This window comes from Aspergillus pseudoviridinutans, assembly GCF_018340605.1.
Source record: "Aspergillus pseudoviridinutans IFM 55266 DNA, scaffold_3, whole genome shotgun sequence".
NCBI lineage: Eukaryota > Fungi > Ascomycota > Eurotiomycetes > Eurotiales > Aspergillaceae > Aspergillus > Aspergillus pseudoviridinutans.
In genome coordinates, this window is record NW_025091283.1 from 763,148 (window position 1) to 779,916 (window position 16,769).

A 16,769-nucleotide genomic window follows, 5' to 3' on the forward strand; every position below is an offset into this window, starting at 1 on the left:
TAACGCCCTCAAATTTTCTGACCTCCTCATGCGTTGGTCAAATAGCATATAAAGATGTCTTCCTGGCCCTTCGACCATTGCTCTCCAAGCACAAAGCAAAGACCACTCTCCAGTTGTCTGCCATCCTATCTGCTAAACATATCAGATTCCCCTTATTGGATTGATTAGGATCGACGATATTAAGCCCTCAAAAAACCAACAACGATCAGAATGGCCGCCTACAAGAACGTTGCCCTCGTCGGTGTATGTGCATCCAGGAATATGATTCTACTTTCGTCAATGCTGACCCTCTTCATTCTGCAGGCTAGTGGAAACATTGGCAGAATCATCCTCCATGGTCTTGTCGCATCGGCCAAATTCAACGTCACCGTGGTATCTCGCAAGGAGAGCGAGGCGACTTTCCCTGCCGGCGTCACCGTCCGCAGGACGGACTTCTCCGAGGCGGATCTCGAGGCGGCATTCGAGGGACAAGACGCTGTCATCTCAGCTGTCGGTGCCATGGGATTTGGTGAGCAGAAGAAGCTTGTCGACGCTGCCGTTCGAGCTGGTGTCCAGAGGTTCCTTCCATCGGAATTCTCCGCTAGTAGCCAAGATGAAGCGGTGCTGCAGTTGCTACCCCTGTTTAGACAGAAGACGGAGCTCATCGACTATCTGAAGACAAAGGAGGCGGAAGGACTGTCCTGGACCGGCCTCGCCACGGCAGGGTTGTTTGATTGGGTATGGCTGAGAATACTGCACTCTCCAATCGTTGCAATACTGACCTCTTGGTTTCAGGGACTCGACAACGGCTTCCTCGAATTCGACATTGCCAATCGTACCGCAACTATCTGGGATGGCGGTAATAAGAGCTTCACACTCACCAATGAGAAACACCTGATCGAGGCTGTGGTTTCCATATTGCAACATCCTCAAGAGACCAGCAACAAGTACCTGTACATTGCGTCTGTTGAGACCACACAGAACGACATCCTAGCCGCGCTGGAGGAGAAGACTGAAACAAAGTGGACTGTCAATGCCACCACTACCGAAGAGCAAGTAAGCGACGGAGTCAGGAAGCTTGGTGCGGGAGACTTCAGCGGTGCGTTGACTCTCGTTCGAGCCACCTGCTTCGCGAGTATTCCGGGTCTGCGGGCGAACTATGCCAAAGATGAGACCTTGGCCAATGGTATTCTGGGCCTGAAGCTGGACTCTGTGAAGGCTACTGTCGAGCGGGTTGTGCAAAATAAATCAAGCTGAGTGGACAGTTGCTTGCACGGGAGGCTTTTATATCATTTCAGGGACACACTCGGCACATAGCCATTGCTTGAATCGCTTCTACAAGTCCTATTTTGATTTGTTGCTCTCTTTATGTTCTGGAGGAAATGCCTACTTTGGCTTCATTCGCTGCGTTACATCCGACTTCGCCATGCCTTGTTTTGTGCCTTTAGAAGCCAGCTCTATTTGCATCCTAAATAGTTAGTCTCACTCTTTATACTTAGGTTAACCTCCTGTAGAAGACTATAAAAACTAGAGAATCTTACGTCCGCATCTTTGTACTCTAGCCTGCCATATCCACAACTGTTTCTTCATGATCGGGATAGGATTAGGGGATTGGGTGCAAAATGAGCATCACCAGTGCATGTTCTGATTTCAATGCCACGGTGCCTAAAGTGCTATCACTATCCTGTGCCCTTTGACTGGCTTGCATCCTAAGCCTGGTACTCTGTTGCTGCCGATGTGTCCATTGGACCATCATCCCTGCCCCTGAGCCCAAGCTTGGAGCAATGCATCTATCCTAATGTTGCACAAGGGCACACCGCCGCATCTTTTCCCTATCGTTGGGTTGCTCGATGACAACTTGGCGTTTGTTTCATTCTTCTTGACCACTTAACACTCTGAAGTTCTATTACGACAGACACCACTGTCGGCCTGATATGGTCGTCTCTTCCCAGAGGTTTTGGTAGCAGAATCATCTTCTGGGCAATGATGACTTGCTATGAGTCTACCACATCCGCCTGCTCCGATCCACCCCTTCTAGGCATATTCCACTTGAGGACGAACGAGCAATTCGTATACTTAAGTCTCGTCATCCTCAGCACCAGTAACATCGTCCTTGATATTAATCGGACCCGCGAACCCTCTCCAAGTCCTCCCCATCAGATGCCGCAGACACAGCAAGTCCCCCTCATCCGGGTAATACAGCCAAGTCGCCCACTTGGCCCACTGCCCTTCTTTCATCTGCGTCCTCGCCCGCTGCCCGATCTTATCCTCGATGAACTCCCCCCGGCGCATCGCCAGCTTCGTCGGGAATACCCTGGCCAGATAATGCGACGTAGAGGCAATATGCGGTTTATCGAACCAGAAAAACAGCGGCGTAAGGGAAATTTTCTTTTCTGGCTGCGAGTGGGTCACAAAATCCCGCTTTAAGGAGGTGGTGAGTTCCCGCAGTCCAGGATGGTCCGTGACATGCGGCGACACCGCATACCGCTTCATCCGCACCGACGGGAAAGAGACATACTTGACAGGCGCGGCGTCATCGCCTTCACTCTCGCTTCCCTGCATGACTTCCAGCAGAGGCTCGAGGGGAATATCCGCCACAAGTGCCCAGTCATGCTGCTGGACCCAGACGTACGGGGTCTCGACCATTCTCAGGGCCGAGCGAACAGCCAGACCGAACCCCAGCCGGGTGACAGGCTCGATGAACGTGATTTTGCAGTCGTCGGTCTGGCTAATGAGCAGCTCAACGCGGCCATCAAAGCCGAATTCGGCCTCTCCATGTGATTGGCTCAACGCTTGGTCTTGGCCGTCCCGCGCATGATGATAAGTCTGCAGAATGAGCTCCTTGATATTACGCTTGTACAGCTCGTAGTTCTCAGCTAGTTCTGGGCTGGCAAGGCCTTTTTTCAGACGCGGCTGGGAGGTGATGCGCTCAAAGGTGTCAAAGACGACGACCACGCGGGCGTCGGTCAGACCAGCACAGTGCTGCTGGAAGGACTGTAAGACTGATGCAATGAGATCTGTAGCGGGGTTTGATGGGGCTGGCGAGGTTGTGATGATCACCGTCAGCCGATCCGATATAGAGGGCATCGGGCTGAAGGTGGAGAGAATGATGATTTTGCGTTGGAGGGGAGAAATTTGAGGCAACAGTGGCGGTCTTGGCGTCTTGGCGGATGTTTGGTTCCAGTTTGCCAGTTGACAGTTAACAATGGAGTGGTGAGTATCGAGAAACCAGTTCAGATGGATAGACAGCAATCCACTCATCGTCTGTGCCAGAAAACGCTTCTGTCCACACGTGTTGCCTCTTTTGGTATTTATAAGAATCTAGTAAATGAAGGAGTCCAAGTGCATGCATTCACTGCGACCACCTTCTCCCATAGTGACATTAAGCCGTCCTGTACCTGTTGCTATACTCCTCATTCCATTCACCTCTCCTTACACGTTGCTATATATCAAGCAGATACGCTACTTCATTGCAGCCTTGCTGCCACTATGTATGGTTCACTAGTGGAGGTCTGTCATATATCAAACCACTCAGCCATAAAGATGTCCAGACAACCATCTCTGGCTAGTACGGATGATGGCAGTAGGGTCAGCACAGCAGGGAATACAACAAGAACCATACAGTCTGTAATACTAGTTGGTAATAAGTAAAAGCTAACTGCTATGCATTACATGACAAACCAGGCACTATCTCTCTCAAGAAATTGCACGTCCACCGACTCATCCACATACTCTTCCCGAGCTCGAATTCTCGCCAAAGATAGGTGCTCAAACCAGTAAATCCCATTCACCGGGCGATTGCACAAGCCCACAACTGCCGGACAAGACTTTCCGCCGACTTTAGGGATCTCGGACAAAATCACGGCATACTGCCTTTTGGCCCACCGCACGTCGTTTGCCGGTAACTGGAGAACAAGCGATTCGCCATCAAGGCTGCTCCCCCGGGCGGCTGGCACTCTACATTGGACCTCGCAGCCATGTTTCAGGGCTCCAAATGGCACATTCTTATTGGCAAAGTCCACCAGGAGCCCAGGATACCGAACTGGAAGGCCAGTCCGGCCGTTCTTCTTTTCGAGAGTGACGGTCTCGCTCTCGTCCGGACAGACCAGCCGAGGGGTCCGAAAGTTGAGCAACGACTTCGGAGCCCACCTGTATCCCGTCTTGTCTAGGCGTTCATAATTGTTGAAGATCAAGGACATGTCAAACGTTCCTAATTGTTCCAAGAAAACAGCCATGCGGTCCCTTGCGAGTTCATCATCTTCAGCACCTGGAACCGCCAGAATTTTGCTAGGGTCGATGTTGATAATCGTCGCCATGCATACGGTCTCATCCGCAAGTCGTGTACTCCTACGTGGTGACAAATGGTGCGCGAGAGGCTCATAGAGCATCCACTTGTCCTCGTCTTGGACTTGCTTCATAAGGTCTCTCAATGCAGAGTACAGGTCCAGCAGCCTTGCATTCGCCGCGAAGGGGAATCCGAGATACTTTCCTGACGTTTCCAGGTGCTCAAGATTATAGGCTTTGAACTCTTCCGCCAGTGCGTTTAACTCGACTGGCTGATCGGCGAACTGTATGTATACTAGGGATGGTAGAAACCCTTCTTGGTGGGTCCAGAGACGCTTGATCCAGTTGGACAGATAGAGACGAGCGACCTTATCCAGCACGGGAGCGGTAGATGGGATTTTCTGGATGAATTTGTCAAGGACCAAGACAGCTTTTGCGTTCGAATAGACATGATGCATATTCTTAATCGCCTCGCGCTTGCGGTCTTTGTCTAATGCAGGGACGCCTTCATACACGCTTTAGTCAGTCTCGAACAGATGCAGACATTCGGATGATGGGTTACATACACAATGTGTCCATCCAAAACCCCACTCCATCCGAGAGATTGGGGTCTGCTGGTGTAGGTTTTCGGCCTTCCCACCGCACATTTTCCACGAGATGCGTGATGCGGTCCAACTGGCATTCTGGAAGCCAATTTGCCGCCCGATTTCCCATGCCGTCAGCCCACCTATTGACGAAAGTGTTTAGCATCTCGCTTCCGTTGAACAGAGACGAGGGACGGGGGAGGATGGGGAAGTATAAGGGACGCAACTTGTGATGGATTCATGACGCTTCCGCAAAGGGGACATTACTCACACATGTGATATAGCCACATAAGAAGGAGTCCTTTTACCACTTAAATGGTATTCCACCGACCAAAGCGTGCGCAGTCCTTTGACCCAAAGCGCAATCGGGATGGCATTCTTATCGATAATTCTTGCGATAGCATCGTCCCATCCCGTCTGGCCTCTTTCTGGTCCCAGCTGTCCGCCATAGCTGATCGTCTGTCCCGTGGGACAGTTGGCCTTATGCCAGGGGGCGATATGCCGCGGGTGGTAAAGCTCTGTAGGGAATTCCTCGAGGCAACGCTGCCTGACACACTTTGAATGTCGATCCAGTTCATCAGGGTGCAACCCAGGAGACGCTGCAATGTAGTAGTGGCCGTCGATCGAGAGGTCCTTTATGATGGTAGTCGCATCAGCGAGACACCACTGGCGCTGTAGACGTCTGGCCAAGATCTCGGAACGAGCCTCCAGCCACGGATTCATCACGCCGATCCCACGGGGATCGCAGACCTTGATCGCTGCGCTGCGGAGGGAGAAGACCATGGCGATCAGAGTCGTAGAGATCTCCTGCCGTACGGGCCACCGCGGAGGCTTGTCGTTTTCCCAAAGACTCCTTTCTTCATCTGGTGTGCAAAAGCAGTCGAGGATCTGTCTGGCCCTCTCAAACATTCGGTTCAGTACCGTCCATGCTTGAGACTTATCCTGTATCCCATCTCTCCATTCCTTTAGCTTACAGGGAAGTTTTGACGTGTTGACAATCCTTATTCGTCTTTGTTTGTGAATGTCACCTTGTGTTGATAACTTGAGAAATTCCACTTCGCCAGGGTCTGTCAGATCTCTAACCTCGAGGAAATCTTCTGTTTTGGCTCTGACACCGCCAACCTTTAACACTTCAATGACCAGTCCGAAGAAGAGCCAGGTCTGGAAGAACTCTTCCACTTTCGAGTCGGTGCCTTTCGATTTGAACCCATTCCCGTCGAGATATCTCTTTTCGGAGGTGTCACCGCCGGGAAGCTGGTCGCTGGTCCAGCCACGTCGCTTAGGAAAGTCTAGAAAGCCTTTGTGATCGTACCACTCGCCGGGAGGAGCGTTGTACGGAGCAACAATGAAGTGCTTTTCTCCTTCGGGTAGGGGTAAATGTTCCATTTTCTTTTCCCCTTTGGTCTTCCTTGGGTAGCTTGGTTTTTCCTTTTGTGGGAGCGCACGGCAAGCAGCGGCTTATATGTATATGATACTCCGTAGCGGGCCAGACTGGATGGTGGCTGGCTGACAGTTCCGTCACTGCAGCTCAGGTGTCTCGTAACATCCCTAAGACCAAGCCACTCTCATCCTATCAGCCCCCAGTATATTTACAGCTCGTCGTGGGTCTGTCTGTTCACGAATCCTGAGTGGAGCTTATGGTCAAACAATCATGCGCCGGCTGCGAATGCTGATGGAAGAGAAGTATGTCGAGTGTGCCTTTGAGACTTGCCCATCGGTAGGTACCACTCCTCGTGAATCACATCAGTATCCGCCCATGACCAATCAAACCGCCGTCCTAGGCGCCTTTGAACTCACTTGTAAAGCGTCGGTTGCCTACCCCTGCAAGAGTACAGGCATCTTTCGGTAAATGTATGACATGCTTTACTATCCTCACGCCAAATATATTCAATCTCGTAAAAGGGAGTCGACCTAGACTGGCTGACGAATCCGCAAAGTCCGTCGATCAAGTTACACCATATCCGGCCCACAGCCATATGAATCGAATAGGCTAGATAAGGCTGACCTAATGCTGATTCTTTAGATTCCCATGCTGATAAGTGGTCAGGTATATATATATAGATGTATCTGCACCACTTTTATCTTAAGTTATGTGACCCACTCTACCCCATAAATTAAGCTTATTTACTTATATGATAGTGACTATATAATCTTTATACAGTGGTACCATACTATGGAATATGATATACAGATATCCTGGTCTTAGAGCTATAATAATAGGAAGACAGAGAGAAACCCGAATCCTACTTGGTATGGAGGGTTTAATTCAAATTAATCGAATACGAAACTGCACCCCCGTCTCGAACAGACTCATTGTTTTTAAACACCCTCATTTGGCTATTTGTGGACAGTATCTGGATCAAACCCTCCTTCCTGTGGATGGCCTATCGATGCGGCTGGCCAGCAAACCCAACCAAGAACGCGTCCTGGGCATTGAGCTCACGCGCGAAGGATTCGACTGGGCGAAAACGGCATTCCTGTCTCTCACATCTTCTGGATCAGACGAAGACGCAGAGAAAGGCGAAGTGGCAGGAGCGGTTGTTAAGTAGCCCGGTGCGGGTGCAGTGGGATCCGGAGAGGTACTTTGAGTCTAGATTGGATTAAGAGTCTGTTCGGGCTGAACTGAGTTGAAGAGCGGTGGATGAGTATGTGGATGAGCGGATTGCTGGGATTACGGACGCAGAGTTGAGGGGGATTCTGGTGACTAGTAGATGAGCTGCAGAGGTAGATATCCCAGTTATTGTAATCGATGTAATATCAAATGGGCGTCTTTCCCTCAGAGTAAGACTATGTATATCACCATCAACTTGGTCAATCACTTTAGCATAGAATGAAATGTGGTTACCACAGTCATTGAGGTAATTATGTCGGGCTCTGGCTAATTATCTTCCTCCTCTAGCGTCTAGAATACGTACCCTGGCGAATATAGCGTGAATAAATACATGGTTTCTGGTGGGTGGATATTCAGATCCATTTCCATTTCTCGGGTAAGGCGGCAGGCTTAGGGTTACCACAAATATCACTGTCATGACACCGGATTGCATTCTTCTGGGCCTTTGATAATCGTATTTTATGAGGAAGGTTATATATCGGTTATTTAGCATCCTTAAATCAACCAATGCTAATCCAATCATACCCCCACGTGGAGATCGACATGCGGAGATTCTGTCAACACGAGCCTGTTTAACGACACGACTCGCCTAATCGGGTCAATCAATTGCAGAGTACAAAGATATGCTAGGCCCAGTCCTCTGGCACGTGCATGATTATCTCATCGCCAGTTCGTAGAAGACCTGCCACAATCCCTGCCTGTCAAGCATGAATATCTGAGTAGAAGCAATTCCTCAAGATGAGGGGTATCTATTCTATTGCCTGGCTTGTTCCTGTCCTGGAACTGGCCGTGGCTGCCAGAGCACCCATCAAGAAGACCCTAACCGGCCATATTGACCCTGTCCAGGTCTTCTCCTTTGTCTATGTGCCATTTGAAGTGGAAGTCGGGACAACATCTATCTATGTCCTACAGAACTACTCGAACAAAGGGCAGGGAAATGCCCTTGATATTGGGATCTTCGACCAGCGAGGGTACCAGATGATGGACGCACAGAATGGCGCCACGGGCTCTCGAGGCTGGTCCGGTGGTTTCAGGTATGTTCCCCCTCAAACCCATCTTACTGGTCTCCTATCTGACAAGGCAGAAACAACTTCACCATCACACCCTCCTGGGCCACACCCGGCTACAACCCCGGTGCCATCGAACCAGGCACCTGGAACGTCGTCCTTGGCCCGTACACATCCGTCCCCGAGGGTATCGACTGGCAGCTCGACATCCAAATGTCCTTCGACCTCGTTGACTCGTGGTTCTCCCCCTACTACGCCACCACCAGCCTGGACCCCCTCTGCAACGGCTGCCAGGAAGTCTCGGCATGCACCTGGCTGCGCGGCGACTTCCACATGCACACCGTCTACTCGGACGGCAAATACACGCCAGATCAACAAATCCACAACGCTCTGGCCCGGAATCTCTCCTTCATCTTCTTCAGCGACCACAACACCGACACCAGCAACCAGATTATCGGCGCCTACCAGGCCTCTCTGGCCCCGGATCTGCTCATCGGCCGCGCCATTGAGGTCACCACCCGCTACGGCCACTGGCAGGCCGTCGGGCTCGACCGCGGCCAGATCATTGAGTGGCGGTACCAGCCCGATGACAACCCCGGCTTCGCGGCCGCCGCGCACCAGGTCCGCCGCGTGGGTGGCTTCGTCTCAGCCAACCATCCCTTTGCAACTTGCCCCGCATGTAACTGGAGTCTCGGGTGGGAGGAGATTGAGGCGGTGGAAGTGTGGAACGCCCAGTGGGACGACCAGGATCAACAGGCGGTCCAGAAGTGGCAAGAGCTGCTTGTAAATGGGAAATTCCTGACCGCCATTGGAGGCAGCGATTCTCACTCGCCCCCGTCGTTGAACGGGTGGCCGACTACAATCGTCAAGGCGAGGGGACGTAGTCAGGCTGCGATTGTGGAGGGTGTCAAGGCTGGCCGGGCGTATCTGGTTCAAGGACCTGGTATGGACCTCGCGTTTGAGGTGCGCGTTCCCTCGCTGGAGGCTCCCGCGCAGATTGGTGATAAGCTCCGGAAGAGTGCTGCCGGGGCCAGGGCTGTATTGGTCACTGAGGGGCTGTCGAAGCTCAAGGCTTGCCTTATCTCGGATAAGGGGTACTTCTATAATACTACCATTAAAGATGGAATACGGATTAAGAAGGTTGTGCCTCCTGGCGCCAAGTTTGTTCGGGTGGAGGTCCGCAATGGCACGACTGATGAGGTGCTGGCCTTGACCAACCCGGTTTGGTTCTTGGGTTCTTGATATACATGTCATAATACATAATAACGTTTTCCTTTGTACAGTGATTTCTGCCATGATTCTAAAATGTGCTCGTCAAAGGCTGGAAGATGGTGTCAAGTCTGCCGGAATGAAATCCGAGATCGAGGTGCAGGCGGATGGAAGGGCCATGGGGACGGCCCAGAGTCTATTGCATCCTGATAGACATGGAAATATGCTTCAGTAGGGGAATACTCCGTGGCTGACAGTATTGTCATCTTTAGCCACATTATGTACACTCTTCATCCAGACCATCGTCCATTCTTTCTCAGGGACACAATGCTCTTCACCAGCCTAACCCCAGTAACATTAATCGTCGCCCTCGCGACCTCAGCCCTAGGCGCATCAAACATCAAACAGACCGTCGACGGCATGACCGAAGACTGCTATGCGGCAAAAACTGCGTGCTGAGAATATCAGATGACTGCGTCCAGGGTTGCTGAGCTTGATGACGCGTTCGATAGTGCTCACCAGGGGTTGGCTGCTTACTGGTGGGCGACCGCGATCGGATAGGATGATACGTGCTGTGTTATTGTATTGGAGCTACTCTTGCTATCTAATTTAAGACTTAAACCTCTGCTAGGGACAGTACCAGAAGCAGAGGGCAGTTTGTCCCGACCACAACATGGTAGCGTGCGCATTGACATATCTCCGTTGACAGTGTATATCTGCCGTAGGTTTCGTAGGCAACTTGCCAACTTCATGGCAGACAAGGCCAAAATCGGATACCAGTGTGTCTCTATTCTGTGCAGCTGGTGGTGTCCACCTATCGCGGCAGCGTAACCGTTGCATCAGGCAATATCCCCGAGGCCCCGCTAGTCAACCCAACTGGCACGCCACAGAAACAGACCAGAGAATGGCCGTTGCAATCTTCAACCGTGCCCGCGAGGTGTTCCAGAGTCCTGTGATGGTGGCCGTCGTGAGCGGGGAGGAGTACTTCCCGGCCCCGAAGTGCAGACCTACGAAGAGATCAGAGGTATATGACGATCTTCGATCTAGCTTGTACGTGAAATATGGGAGTGAAACCGGATCGCATCGCGGTTCTGGACGACCATGGCAGGGTCTTTAAGACAGATGGGCTGCGGGTTACTGATGCCAGTGATTTTCAATTCTGCCTCGGGACATCCACAGGCTACTGTTTGTAAGTGGCTTTTGTATTACGAATGATGACTTAGGGGCAGCGCTGACCCAAACCGGCGCTCATGTCGCCAGAGAAATTGGCGCATCCGACGATACAGGAATATGGCAGAGCTAGAGACAGAGGATGGATGTTGATCTGGAGCAGTACCGAAGTGTGACAAACAGAAATAAAGGCTGGAAAGAATGTCAGCATACAGAACATTCGGTGGATACTAAAACCCACTGTTGATGGAAGCGACCATCTCGTTCTGTGTACATCACATGCTGTTTGTCATTCTGTCCGCCTGGTGAAATGTAGTCCGTTCAGTCTAGTTGACACAGAACCAATTATGCTCATGCCCGATTCCATCATCTGAGACAAGTGAGCTGAGCAAATCTTCTTCCATCTTCCATGACAAGTATCCGGGAGCCAGTTCGCCAGGAGCCCAAGAGCGTGACTGTTCTCGACACACTGTTCCCAGCATGCCGAGACTAGGATTTATATAGACTTGTCGTAGAAAAAATATGAAGGAGCCATTATCGCGAGGCATTGACGGCAATTATTCGATGTGTATGTCTAACAGCATTGATCAAGGCTTAGTTGACCATGACTCGAGTCGTAGGGTCCAGTGTTGATTAGTGGTTAGTGATTATGACTGTCTGACCGTCAGCAGGATTATTAGAGTCAGTGGCTGAGCTATTTATTTCGATTACTACGATGTCTTACAATGTTTCTCGCCACAATTATTGATTAGCCACGATTACTGACCGTTGGGGGACATCCGAGCGTTGTCTCACTTTTACCATGGATGGGCGGTCTATTTTTACCGCGCCAGGATTGATGCAACCCGGCAGCCACCCCATGACAGCTGCACCGACCAAACGTTAATCACGAACGGCATTTTTCGAAGAAGAATCTATGCAGTAACTGCCTTGATGATCTCATGGTTCTCGGCTCCAGAGAACCGGGTGGAGCGACTAGGCAACACCTGTCTCGCCGGACTATGAATAGCTTCGCCGGTGGTCAATAGTTCCGTCTATCGGTGAACTGGTGGAGGCCTAACTCACCTCAAACTGGGATGTACCAACTTACTCAACCGATCATACCGGCATGAGGCGTGTGGATGTAGTATCCACGTGGAGAACCCTATAGTAGTTGTAACTACAAAGCTAGGAAAACTTCAGTATATAAACATGGCTCCCACACTGGCTCGGGATATTCTTCCCGTCAATAGATCAAGTTAGTTTCTTGCAGTCAGAGAGGTTCAAAATGATAATGCACTCCTTGCTATTTGTCTCTGCCCTCGCAGGCTCTACGCTTGCCTTTTCTGGCCACCACAGCTTCACCAACTCGACTATCTCTCACCACTCATCCACTTCTACTCTGCTTCCTACAGGCGGAGGAGGTGGTAAGCCTACTCATCCTGGTGGCACTGGCACTGGTACTGGCACTGGCACTGGCACTGGCACTGGCACTGGCACTGGCACTGGCACTGGCACTGGCACTGGCACTGGCACTGGCACTGGCACTGGCANACTGGCACTGGCACTGGCACTGGCACTGGCACTGGCACTGGCACTGGCACTGGCACTGGCACTGGCACTGGCACTGGCACTGGCACTGGCAATCCTCCACCTACAGTGACCGTTGTCCCTGGCGGTCCATCTGGATCCATCTCAACCGTCACTGAGACCATCACCAAGACAACGTTCAAGCCCTGCTCGACTCCTATCCACACCCAGAGCGGCACCACCTACTACAGCACCTGGTTGACGACCTCTACCTATGAGACAACCACCTGCTACACCACTCAGCTCCCCACAGCGATCCCACCGCCTCCCCAGACCACAACCGTCAGTCTACCCGGTCCAGGAAACGTCTGCCCCCCTCCATCCACGGTCACCGTAACCGTCACTGTAGGAGGCGGCAGCGGCAGCGGCAGCAATCCCCCAACGCACACGCAGGCACCAGCACCCGGTGGAGGCAGCGGAAGCGGAAGTGGTACTGGTCCCGGACACTGCAAGCACTGCGAGACCATCACCTACACCAACACATACGGATACACGACCACTATCGTGATTCCCCCGATCTCGGAGCCCACGAGCACTGAGACTGCGCACCCCACGGAAACGGGAACGACTACCAAGCCTACTCCCCCTGTTGGCACCGGTACTGCGCCCAGTCACAGTCACACTCGGCGACCACCGACTGGCACCGGGGGCGAGCAGGCTCCTACTGAGACGAAGACGTGGCACTTTGAGAGGAGGATGGTGAGGGTATAAGACATACAGGGAATGATATGGCTGTTTAAAGAAATGGTGCGGTCTCTATCACTCTGCAATAATCTAACCAAATAGCATGGGGCTTGGTGAATTGTTTAGCGGCTGCGTCTCTTTCTGCACTTGGACATATTTTGTCTTCATTTATCTCGGACAACAGAACAGCACTGCATATAGATTTGTCACGGTAATGGCGGTCACTTGAGTACTGTGTCAGCTGGTAAATATAGGCTTATATTCCTTCAATTCTCTTAGTTCCTTGACTGGTATATGTGAACTGTTGTCGCTCATGGCTGGCCAACTATGCGCTGCAAACTCCTTCCTGGACTCCTTCACTAATATGGCCAGTCCACCTCCCAGCCAGCGTACTTAGTATTGGTTTGGGGAGCTTCGGGTATGTCTCCACATTCACCACAGACACTAGAATACAGTCCATTAGCCAGACCGGCCCTGGACGTCAGTTTGAGCTGCTCCGCCGGCTGTGCTCACCTGCTCTGCAGCGCATGAGCTCTAGTGGGTTCCTTTGGACCTTTACAGAGGACCAGTGACAGTAGATAAAGGGTTGTGGCAATGTGTACACCATCAAAGAGAATAGCTTAAGGAACTCTGACTTCTAAAGCTCTGCAATAATATATATCTACAGATTGTATAGCAAGGGCGGAGAAATCTATCATGATTACTCATAGATTACTCATCACCAGAGGGCTCCACTTTTTTCCGTTCCGAGTTCCGAGGGGGCTTACCGTACCGTTACATTGTGACCCACCATTCACAGAGGTGGCGGCCTGAATGGTGCCCGAGTGGTAAGGCAGCAGTATTCTTCCGCCCTCTCAAGTCCCTGATGCTTCATGATTTCGTGAGGGTTAGTCATGTATGGGTCATTCAATGTCATGCATGAATTCTGCCGATCACATTATTACATCTTGGGATATGTGTACCTGGTATATATAAAATTCTAGTCGGCAATGTTGCCCCTCTGAAGAACCGAATCCGGGGCGGGATCTCTCCCTCATAGCGGGTCTCTCGTGTTTCCTCCTGGCGATTGGTGCACTTGAAGAAAAACTATACAGACTGACCCACCTTGCACCAGACTTGACGTAGTGGGCGGGCTATTGATCCTAGGGGTTTTCTAACCCAATAAATATAAGCTACTCCCTGACGAGAAATTTATCGCTCGTAGTCCTGGCGTGTTGGTTTCAATCAGGGATATAGACTGCACAATGAATGCAGCAGACCATGCAATCGAGCGCGCCGAGGAGGATGCGAATCCAGTCTCCTCCTCGCGCGAGAGCCTCGATTCCTCCTTCACTTCCAGCAGCGAAGGATCCCAGCCCCGGCTGCGGACAATGTACTCGCGACGCACCGAAACCGACCTCGAGCGGTATCAGACCTCGTCGCATGTCATAGATCGGATCGAGACCCAGCGCCTGCAGCATGCGCACACCGTCGGAGAGAGTATCAAGACGCAGAGCCGAGCGTCTGCCCTCCGACCTCTCCCCGCATTCGGCGCCGGCAAGCCCTATCCCCCCCAATTGCCCAATCGGGAAGACTATGTGGTTGAGTTCGACGGGGAAGACGATCCGCTATACCCTCAGAACTGGAGCACACGCCGAAAGTGAGTTTTTGCTTCCCTTCGCCACCCACGACGTGATGTGGTGACGTTGATTTTCTTAGCATTTCGTGACTCTGTATAGACTCTGCACCGGTGCCATCCTCGCCTTCACGAGTATCTGCTCGACCTTCGACTCGGCCGTCTTCTCCAGCTCCACCAGCAACGTCGCGCGCGTGTTCGGCGTCGGCGTCGAGGTCGCCACGCTGTCGAGCTCGCTATATATCCTAGGCTACGCCTGCGGGCCGCTCGTCTGGGCGCCCTTCTCCGAACTGCAGGGCCGCCGGCTGCCCATTCTCATCGGGATGCTGGGCTTCGGGATCTTCAACACAGCCGTGGCCGTCGCAAAGGACCTCCAGACTCTACTAATCTGTCGCTTCTTCTCCGGCGTCTTCGGCAGCTGCCCGCTCGCCGTCGTCGCGGCCATCTTCTCCGACATCTTCGACAACCGGTCCCGCGGCGCCGCTATCGCCATGTTCTCCAGCATGGTCTTCCTCGGGCCCCTCCTCGCCCCCTTCATCGGCGGCTTCATCAACATGTCGTACCTCGGCTGGCGCTGGACCGCATACATCCCCGCCATCATGGGCTACGCCGCCCTCATCCTCAACTTCTTCTTCCTCAAGGAATCCTACCCGCCCGTCATCCTCATCTACAAGGCCGCCGAGCTGCGCCGCCGCACAAAGAACTGGGGCATCCACGCCAAGCAGGAGGAAATCGAAATCGACCTGCAGGAATTACTCGTCAACAACTTCTCCCGCCCGCTGCGCCTGCTCGTGCACGAGCCGCTCATCCTCGCCGTCACCCTCTACCTCAGCTTCATTTATGGGCTCTTGTACTGCTTCCTGACGGCGTATGGCCTCGTCTACCAGGGCGTGTACCACATGAACGCCGGGATCGGCGGGTTGCCGCTCTTCGGCATGGTCGTCGGCCTGTTCATCGGTGGCGGCTATATCATTGTCTTTGCGAGCAGGTCCTACAACAAGAAGCTGCAGGAGAATGCCGGCGTGCCGGTGCCGGAATGGCGTCTCCCGCCGGTGATTGCTGGCGGGGCGCTCTTCGCGGCGGGCATCTTCTGGTTCGGATGGACAGGGTTCACGGCCGACGTGCCCTGGATTGCGTCGACGCTTAGCGGGCTCTTTACGGGGTTCGGGCTGTTGATTGTGTTTATTCAGTTGTTCAATTATCTGATTGATACCTATCTCATGTTGTAAGTGTTCTCCCCTCGGCTTACGGAGCGTTTCTTTCTGACGAGTACAGTGCGGCCTCGGCCATCGCGGCAAATACGTTCTGTCGGTCTGTGCTGGCAGCTAGCTTCCCGCTGTTTTCGCGGCAGATGTTCAATAATATGGGCATTCAGTGGGCTGCGACGCTGCTGGGGTGTGTTGCGACCGCTCTGGTGCCTATCCCGGTTATCTTTTACCTGTATGGGAAGCGGCTGAGGATGAAGAGTCGGTTTGCGCCGACCTTTGAGCTGGATGAGGCAGCGCATGCGCCGACGGAGATGACGACGGAGATGACTGAAAACAAGGGGGGGGATAACGCTAATGGGCAGACGGAGACGGAGACGGAGGAGAGACCTCGGTCGTGATCTTGTCTTCTGTCAAGATGTAAATAATATTTCTAAGTATATAACAGAATCTGTGCTTAAGGTATATTCTTGATCCGATAGATCTAGTATTCGACCGTATTTCTGCATGCTGCTTCTGTGTATTCCTGTATTTCAGGTTAAGAATAGAGCTTGACCTGAAGGATGCCGACGGTAGAGACACTGAGCAGCTATAGAATTACACCAAATGAGGCAGTACTATGCTGCTGTGTCCTGCTCTAGTGTATCCAAAGTAGCAAAGAGACAACCAGACCAAGTCGACAAGTCTCATATCTCAGAACCAGGTAGTCTCTGTGTCTCTGCATTGGACTATGACTTTGCGAAAGACACATATTTTGTAATAACGGATAGCATCTGCATGCCGTTATCAAATCATGTATTCCTCTCTATTGCTTGGTCCGGTTGTACCAAATGAGACAATGCTTTGTTTGTA

General features: G+C 52.1%; 7 protein-coding genes across 7 annotated transcripts; 5 read left to right on the plus strand and 2 right to left on the minus strand.

Annotated features, from left to right (window-relative positions):
* Window positions 1-210: 210 nt before the first annotated feature.
* Asppvi_004010 (aromatic alcohol reductase) lies at window positions 211-1,236 on the plus strand (the record flags this gene model as incomplete). The annotated part of the gene is made up of 3 exons (XM_043299966.1): window positions 211-243; window positions 304-717; window positions 775-1,236. 3 exons carry the CDS (start codon window positions 211-213, stop codon window positions 1,234-1,236), a joined length of 909 nt encoding a protein of 302 aa, XP_043155901.1.
* An 819-nt stretch (window positions 1,237-2,055) lies between these two features.
* Asppvi_004011 (uncharacterized protein) lies at window positions 2,056-3,066 on the minus strand (the record flags this gene model as incomplete). The annotated part of the gene is made up of 1 exon (XM_043299967.1): window positions 2,056-3,066. The coding sequence occupies one exon, from the start codon at window positions 3,064-3,066 to the stop codon at window positions 2,056-2,058; it is 1,011 nt and encodes a 336-aa protein (XP_043155902.1).
* Window positions 3,067-3,647: 581 nt separating this feature from the next.
* Asppvi_004012 (uncharacterized protein) lies at window positions 3,648-6,233 on the minus strand (the record flags this gene model as incomplete). The annotated part of the gene is made up of 3 exons (XM_043299968.1): window positions 3,648-4,768; window positions 4,830-4,990; window positions 5,119-6,233. 3 exons carry the CDS (start codon window positions 6,231-6,233, stop codon window positions 3,648-3,650), a joined length of 2,397 nt encoding a protein of 798 aa, XP_043155903.1.
* Window positions 6,234-8,196: 1,963 nt separating this feature from the next.
* Window positions 8,197-9,707, plus strand: Asppvi_004013 (PHP domain protein; the record flags this gene model as incomplete). The annotated part of the gene is made up of 2 exons (XM_043299969.1): window positions 8,197-8,492; window positions 8,543-9,707. The coding sequence occupies 2 exons, from the start codon at window positions 8,197-8,199 to the stop codon at window positions 9,705-9,707; spliced, it is 1,461 nt and encodes a 486-aa protein (XP_043155904.1).
* An 871-nt stretch (window positions 9,708-10,578) lies between these two features.
* Asppvi_004014 (uncharacterized protein) lies at window positions 10,579-10,791 on the plus strand (the record flags this gene model as incomplete). Its single annotated transcript, XM_043299970.1, has 1 exon — window positions 10,579-10,791. The coding sequence occupies one exon, from the start codon at window positions 10,579-10,581 to the stop codon at window positions 10,789-10,791; it is 213 nt and encodes a 70-aa protein (XP_043155905.1).
* Window positions 10,792-12,117: 1,326 nt separating this feature from the next.
* Window positions 12,118-13,124, plus strand: Asppvi_004015 (extracellular proline-rich protein; the record flags this gene model as incomplete). Its single annotated transcript, XM_043299971.1, has 2 exons — window positions 12,118-12,482; window positions 12,587-13,124. The coding sequence occupies 2 exons, from the start codon at window positions 12,118-12,120 to the stop codon at window positions 13,122-13,124; spliced, it is 903 nt and encodes a 300-aa protein (XP_043155906.1).
* Window positions 13,125-14,341: 1,217 nt separating this feature from the next.
* On the plus strand, window positions 14,342-16,318 carry Asppvi_004016 (MFS transporter; the record flags this gene model as incomplete). Its single annotated transcript, XM_043299972.1, has 3 exons — window positions 14,342-14,736; window positions 14,816-15,937; window positions 15,988-16,318. 3 exons carry the CDS (start codon window positions 14,342-14,344, stop codon window positions 16,316-16,318), a joined length of 1,848 nt encoding a protein of 615 aa, XP_043155907.1.
* Window positions 16,319-16,769: the final 451 nt, after the last annotated feature.